The sequence below is a fragment of the Pyrus communis genome, chromosome 4, assembly GCF_963583255.1.
Source record: "Pyrus communis chromosome 4, drPyrComm1.1, whole genome shotgun sequence".
Lineage (NCBI taxonomy): Eukaryota > Viridiplantae > Streptophyta > Magnoliopsida > Rosales > Rosaceae > Pyrus > Pyrus communis.
Window position 1 is genome coordinate 1,278,427 of NC_084806.1, and position 8,429 is coordinate 1,286,855.

Consider the following 8,429-nt stretch of genomic DNA (forward strand, 5'->3'; position numbering starts at 1 on the left):
AAGAAAGAGCCTCGGTCGAGAACAAGTTCCTTGCTCACTCGCACATTGTTTGATTAAAATCAAATACAAGAGCACAACAAATAGCTTTCACCATATTTCTATGTCCGCTAATGTAGGCCACATGATGGCACTCCCGTGCTCTTAACCAAAGAAAAATCAAGAGTCCTCAATGCCCAACGGCTTCTTGAGATGAAAAAAAGGGAAACACTTGTCACATCATGAATCATTACATATCATAATATGGTGAAAAACATGATTAATATCCGGGGTGTGATATCCACACATTTTTTTACTTCTCCCACACTTTTTTAGTTTTCAGCCGTCATATCAGATAAATTGAAGAAAATCAACGGACATAAATTAAAAAGGATGTGTGAAAAGTGAAAAGATGTGTGTGGATAGCACACCCTTAATATCCCGTTGTTGAGAGTATATTAATAAAACCAAATATATTATAATTTAAATAGGATAATAAATCACAAGCACACCAAAAAATCTTTTATTGTGTATATACCAAGCCTTTTGAGTCGAGGGGCCAATGACAAGCCGCGTGTACCAAAATGTTTGCTAAGGGTTTTATAAAGTAGAAATTACGTGGTATATCACAAGGTGGTCTAGAGTCTACTTCCTGAGAAATTTTTCAGTGCCGGAAACACGGCTATATACACCAAGTGTCACAATACAAGTGGTTGAAATTTTTTTTTTGTCAAATATTCAACCACATATAGTATGACACTTGATGTACCTGACCGTATTTTCGGCACACTTAAATATCTCTCTTACTTCACATATGGTGTACACCTAATAAACTCTAAAAGATGAGAACCCAACCAATCGAAATCAAAGGCCAAAGCTTCAGAGAGTCTCTTGGTGCATTTGTGTGTGGTCCTCCTTGAAAATTTGACTAGGGTTTTGACAAAGTCTTCCTAACTAAATATCCGACACAACTTTTACATCTCCATTATTTGGCCCTCCTTGGTGCGTGTTCAACTTTCGAATAATGACACAAATTACTAAAGTTGCTTTGGATCGATTAGTTATTAACGGCACAAGAGTACTACAAAGTACAAAGCACGTACGAGTGAGGAAATGTCGAAAAGATGAATCATTTACATATTACAATATGGTGAAAAACATGATTAATATCCCGTTGTTGAGGGTATATTAATAAAATTAAATACATATATTATAATTTGAATAAAATAGTAAATCACTAAGTTACAAGTACACCAAAAAATCTTTCATTGTGTATACCAAGCCTTTTGAGTCGAGGGGCCAATAAAAAGCCATGTGTACCAAAATTTTTGCTAAGGGTTTTATAAAGTAGAAATTACATGGTAAATTAAAAGGTGGTCTAGAGTCTACTTCCGGAGAAATTTTTCAGTGCCAGAAACAAGGCTCAATACACTAAATGTCATAATACAAGTGGTTGAATTTTTTTTATTTTCAAGTATCCAACCACATATATTGAGCAATACTAGTTAGACTAAATTTTTTAAACAAAATTTACTAACTAAATGATATGGTTGTAGATTATTAGATTATTAATTAAATGTCGATTAACATGTTTGTTTCTTATTGGTGACACATTATTTAATTTGCACTTTGGTTTAAAAAATTTAATCTCTCTAACGCTACTCCACATATATTATGGCACCGCGTGGTACTAGGACCAGGACCTTTGCTTCCTCTTTTTCCTCTTTTTCTTTCTCTTCCACCCAATCCCAGCCGTTGGATCCCCAACCCAACGCAATTGACTTCATCCGTACAAGTTGCGGAACCACGCAGCACGAGGACCTTTGCTATGCCTCCCTTTCCTGCTGATTCTAAATCTTCTATGAAAACTCCTTTAATTGGCTAGTCCAGATTCGGCGTACCCTTAATACTTCACAATAAAAACCTATTGAAGTTCTTTGCTACTATGTAATTATAAACCCCCTCTCCCAAGGAAAAGAAAAAAACCGTGATCTCCTTGATATGGTGAAAAACATGATTAATATGCCAGTTGTTGAGAGTATATTAATAAAATCAAATACATATATATATATATATATATATATATAATTTGAATAGAATAGTAAATCACTTAGTTACAAGCACACCAAAAAATCTTTATAGTGTACACCAAGTCTTTTGAGTTGAGGCCAATGACAAGCTGCGTGTACCAAACTTTTAGCCAAGGGTTTTACAAAGTAGAAACTACGTGGTATATCAAAAGGTGGTCTAGAGTCTACTTCACAAGAATTTTTTCAGTGTTGAAAACACGGCTTGATACACAAGTGGTTGAAATTTTTTCTTTTCAAGTATCCAACCACTTATATTATGATATTTGTTATACCAAACCGTATTCTTGGCACACTGGAAAATCTCCCTTACTTCACCAATGGTGTACACCTAATAAACTTCAAAAAGATGATAATCCATCCAATCGAAATCAAGGGCCAAAGCTTGACAGAGTCTCTTGGTGCATTTGCGAGTGGTCCTCTTTGAAAATTGGATATGGGTATTGACAAACTCTTCCTAACTAAATATCCGACGCAACGTTGACATCTCCATTAATTATTAGAAAAACTAATGAAAATGATTTGAAAATTTTGAGTTTTAATAATAAGGACAAAATAAAGAGTAAAGTGAATAGTACCATGATTGATTTTTTAGTGTAAAAATATAATTTTTCGTTAAAGTGAATAATATCGTGAACTTTTCGTTAAAACTCCTATTATTATTTGGCCCTCCTTTGTACGTGTTCAACTTTCGAATGTACTGACACAAATTACTAAAGTTGCGTTGGATTGATTAGTTGTTTAACGGACACGAGTACTGCAAAGTACGTACGAGTGAGGGAATGTCCAAAAGATCAATCTGATACTTTCTTGAAAGAAAACGAGGAAATTAAACTGCTTTAAGTCAGACTTTTAAGGAATGGTAATGATTGGTCTTAATTTATAACAAAATCCCAACAGTAATTTGCCGAATTTTTTTTATTTAAACGATATTATTGCTTTAAGCTCACTAAAATTTTATGAGAGAGTTTGAACACGAAACACTGTTAGTTGTAAATCAGCCTTATCCACCAAATCAATTCAATATTACAATTTCTATGGCCAAAGTGGTAAAACATTCGTCTTCCATCCCTGTCTTTATATACAGCTGACCATACAAGGACAAACTACAAAGAATCATGACTCCGAGTCAATTGTCCGCATTTATGTTTTAGTCTTCCACCGTCTTATGTTGTGGCTTAAAAAGGTCGCTCCCAACTGGCATAAAGAGACTGATGGAAATTTTGAGTAGAAATTTTATTGTCCCACATTGATCATTATCAAAAGATTCCCTCAATTTATAAGGCTTTGTTCCTTATAAAAAGTGATTAGAGTGATAAAGTCTACATAACCCATTTATCTCCGAAAGAAAAACCGTAACCGCACGTACACCACTCACGTAAGCCCAACAAAGGCAAGTTGTGGTCTATAAAAAAGTCCCCATTGGCCCTCTGAAGATCACAGATCAAAGTTCAAACCATGAAGTACAATGCATATTTTCTTGTGTTCTTTTCTCTTCTACTCATGCTGCAGTATAGTTCTTGTAGAATCACTGCACCATGCAGTCAAACCCCATACCCACAAGTATGTCGCCATTATATTAACACTAACCTCTTATCAACCCTAGATCGTCACCAAAGGTTTGCATTTCGTGACTTGGTACTTAAAGTGTCCATGGACCAAGCCATTGAGGCTCATCAACTTGTCTTGTCCTTGAACTCGAACTCATTGGACGGTGACCATACTCGAGCCAAGGGGGCCTGGAATGACTGCTTGGAGCTCTACGAGGACACCGTTGACAAGCTCAACCGTTCAATCGGCTCCACCAATGCCCTTGATGTCAATACATGGTTGAGTGCATCGCTTACTAATCAACAAACATGCCAAAATGGTTTCACAAACCTCAACATTCCTAGTTCTTATTTGCAATCTTTCCCAAACTACGTCACGCTCTCAACCAACTTGTCCAAGCTCCTTAGCAACTCACTATCAATACACAAGGTCTCAACTTCTTCATCAGCTCTACAGTTTAGCAAACAAGTTGGTGGAAGACGACGGCTTTTGCTTTCGGATGATGGGTTCCCAGGATGGGTTTCAGCCGCTGATCGAAAGCTGCTCCAATCGATAAGTAGCGGACCAAACGCTGATATGGTAGTAGCACAAGACGGGTCCGGGAATTACAAGTCAATTTCTGAAGCTGTGGATGCTGCGTACAAGCTGCAGGGTGGGGCGACTAAAAGGTTCGTCATACACGTGAAGGCAGGAGTTTACAGAGAAAATATCGAGATTAAGAAGACAATGAAGAACATCATGTTCATTGGAGATGGTATCGATGCAACGATTGTCACAGGGAATAAAAATGTCCAAGATGGTTCAACTACATATCGCTCTGCCACATTTGGTACGTTTGAGTTGAAACAATAATAAACTTTGAATAAGTTTAAGGGGTATTTGGACTCAACAAACCCCATCATCTTAAGTTAATTTTGAAACTTTAGGTGGCGTCACACTTAGATACTAATTGATTGAAGACCAATTTAATTAAGGGTCATTTTGGTTCTGGTCACTAGTCAACCTAGTTGTTAGAATGAAATCTTTTTGTTTAAATAGTTTGATCAAGGTCTCTAGCATCATTTAAGGGATTTAACTCACATGCATTTATGCACTTAATACCCCACAAATTATGAAATTTAAAAAAAAATCCAAATAATATTGTTACAAATATAACAATTACTTAAAAATCAATAATAGAGTAATTTGTTCTTTACATGGTTCTAGCAAAAACAAAAAAACAAAATGTACCCACATAATTATTAATATAGTGCAAGCAATAACTATTTGATATATTTTAAAACATAAAAGAAACACATAATATAATTAGCATGTGTACGTTCATAAGAAAAAAAAAAAACTATTGGTACAATTAAATTAAAAGTATGGGTACATATTAAAATTCAAAACTATGGGTGCAAATTTAATTGAAAATATAGGTACATATTAAAATTCAAAATTATGGATATAAATTAAAACTAAAAAGAATATTGGTATAATTTTTTTTTTAAATAGGATACAAATTATAAATAGAAATATATGAAAAAAAATAAGAAAAAAATTATATTTGAAAATGACTAATACTTTTTTTAAATTGACATATAAGGACTTGTAAATAATTTAATATTCAATTAATGGCATGAAGAAAAGTCAAAGGACCTTGATAAAAAAAAAAAAAGGTTTAAATTAATAAGAAGGAGAAATAAGGGATGAGAACCTAATTTATCCTTTAATTAATTAAGTCATGATCGATTTGAAAGTGCTAGAGAGACCAACTATTTAGACTAAAATTTGTAAAATATATGATGCGGTTGTTGATGATGAAATTATTACTTAAGTGTTAATTCACACATAATATAATTAGCATGGGTACGTTCATAAAACCCAAAAAAAAAAAAAAAAAAAAAAGGGTACAATTAAATTAAAAGTATGGGTACATATTAAAATTCAAAACTATGGGTGCAAATTTAATTGAAAATATAGGTACATATTAAAATTTAAAATTATGGATACAAATTAAAACTAAAAAGAATATTGGTATAATTTTTTTTAAAATAGGATACAAATTATAAATAGAAATATATAAAAAAATAAGAAAAAAATTATATTTGAAAATGATTAATAATTTTTTTAAATTGACGTATAAGGACTTGTAAATAATTTAATATTCGATTAATGGCATGAAGAAAAGTCAAGGGACCTTGAACCAAAAAAAAAAAAAAAGGTTTAAATTAATAAGAAGGAGAAATGAGGGATGAGAACCTAATTTATCCTTTAATTAATTAAGTCATGATCGATTTGAAAGTGCTAGAGAGACCAACTATTTAGGCTAAAATTTGTAAACTATATGATGCGGTTGTTGATGGTGAAATTATTACTTAAACGTTAATTAACGTGTTTATTTATTACTAGTGACACATCACATGGTTTGCAAATTAGTCTGTCATATTATTCTTCACTTAAACCATGTTTTGTAAACCATATAACATGATTATTGATAATTAAATTATTAAGTGTTGATTAACGTGCTTAATTTCTATCATTACTCTTACTCAAATTATAAAGCTATTTACCAGATCCTGCTTTTCCTTTTCCTTTCTTTGTTTTTTTTTTTTTTTTTTTTTTTTTGCCTTTTCTCGACAAGATTTTTATACTGATAACTTAGCTAATTACATGCCACGTGAATAGTTACAAGTTTTTCTCCTAGTATACATCTAATAGTTCACAAAATTAATAAACTGTTCACTTAAAATTCAGGGGCTACCGGCGATGGCTTTATTGCTCAAGACATGACATTCGAAAACACAGCCGGACCACAGAAACACCAAGCCGTGGCACTCCGCTCCGGCTCCGATCATTCAGTCTTCTACCGTTGCAGCTTCAAGGGTTACCAAGACACCTTATACGTGTATTCCCAACGCCAATTCTACCGCGACTGCGACATATACGGCACGGTCGACTTCATCTGCGGCGACGCCACGGTTGTGCTCCAAAATTGCAACATCTACGCGAGGAAGCCAATGAGCAACCAAGTAAACACCGTGACAGCGCAGTCTAGGACCGACCCGAATGAAAACACAGGCATTGTTATTCATAATTCGCGAATCACGGCTGCACAAGATTTGAGACCTGTACAAGGTTCCTTTAAGACGTACTTGGGTAGGCCGTGGAAACAGTACTCTAGGACGGTAATTATGAAGAGTAATCTTGATGGGTTGATCACTCCTGCTGGTTGGTATCCGTGGAGTGGAAGCTTTGCCCTCTCCACACTTTATTACGGGGAGTACATGAACTCCGGCGCTGGAGCTGGTACTGGAGGGAGGGTCAACTGGCCCGGTTATCGTGTTATAACGAGTGCGGTGGAGGCCGGGAAGTTTACGGTTGGGAACTTTTTGGCCGGAGATTCGTGGATTCCGGGGACCGGAGTTCCATTTACAGCTGGTCTATGATAATGCATGCATGTTGTTGTGGAGAGAAGTTGTTTGACTTGTTAGGGAGGGACTCGTCACACTTGTGCATTGTTGTGTGCGGATAGTGACCTAAAGTAAAAATCGTCACATAGCTTGTTTTTAGTTTCGTTTTGGTAATTATATCCCATCTATCCCTCCTGTAATGCAGTAAATATTTTCAAACTCTTACCTCATGTTATTACGTGGTGTGATTAATTAAGAACTCGTTTGAAAGTGTTTATAAAATAAGTAAAAGTGTTTCTGGTGAAAATATTTTTTGAACTAATCTTTTATTAGTATATAAGTAAATCCTGAAAGGCAATTCAAGTGTTTTTGAAACTCAAAAATATTTTTTTCTAAAAACATTTTTAGTTATTTAAAAAGCAGTTACAAACACGTTATGAAACGTTGTCGCATAATGTTATTAGCAATATGGGGTCAGCGATGCCAAGCCATAAATAAACGTATTAAAGTGAATATTTGGCGCACATTATTTGATATCATAAAAAGTGATCACGTACATCTTAGGCGGATCAGTTATCACATGGACCAATTGGATGACATTGGTTACAAATGTCGCTGCTCAGTGCTCACGAGTTACATTAGCCGTTGATTGTAGCTACTACTGTGCCACGTGTCGCAAAAAGGAAGCCAATTTCTCACCCATGTCAGCATCTCGAACAGAAAATTTAACGGAGTTTGACCGAGGGATAAAGTAAGAAACGAAGAGATTTAGATGAAAAGTCATGTCAAATTGAAAATGATACATTGGTTAAAAGCGATATTCACAAACGCTTTCAGGGACCAGATACGCACTAGAAAAAAGCAAATTATACATTGGTGAAAAGCACACCAGATTTGGACAAGAGATTGCAAAACATTGTTCGCATTATTTTGGACGAACAAAAATTGTTGACATCAGAGACCCACAGACCCATCAACGTTACAAAAAAAGGTTCTCTTATTACCAATACCTTTGATGATAACAAGCCGGTCCTTGTTCATGGGATTTTAGAGATGTGGATCTACATGATGACCGTCGGGGCAGATCGTCCGGTGAACTCTTGCATCTTCGAAAGCTTAAGAGCAACCTCCACCTATATACACGGTCAGCGAATCAGAGCCAGCCCGAAAAACTTGGCCACAAAGTTTTAATAATAAGACTGAGATTAATGATTAAACTCACAAGAGGACTATAAGTGCTTCTGAGGATTCTCTGCCAACTTTCGATGGATCCTTCTCATACTGCTCAATGTAGAGTCGGATTGTGGCACCTTCTGAGCCGGTTCCTGAGAGGCGGAAAACCTGCAATCGTGTTCAAGGATGGGGAAGATTGATCAGCTCAAGTTGGCTCCATGGTATCCTTCAGAAATATATTTATGGACCA

The 8,429-nt window shown here is 35.2% G+C and overlaps 1 protein-coding gene across 1 annotated transcript; it reads left to right on the forward strand.

Moving 5' to 3' along the window:
- Positions 1–3,521: 3,521 nt before the first annotated feature.
- LOC137731531 (pectinesterase-like) lies at positions 3,522–7,273 on the forward strand. Its single transcript, XM_068470655.1, has 2 exons — positions 3,522–4,443; positions 6,351–7,273. The coding sequence occupies exons 1-2, from the start codon at positions 3,522–3,524 to the stop codon at positions 7,040–7,042; spliced, it is 1,614 nt and encodes a 537-aa protein (XP_068326756.1). The 3' UTR covers positions 7,043–7,273.
- The last annotated feature ends 1,156 nt before the right edge of the window (positions 7,274–8,429 follow it).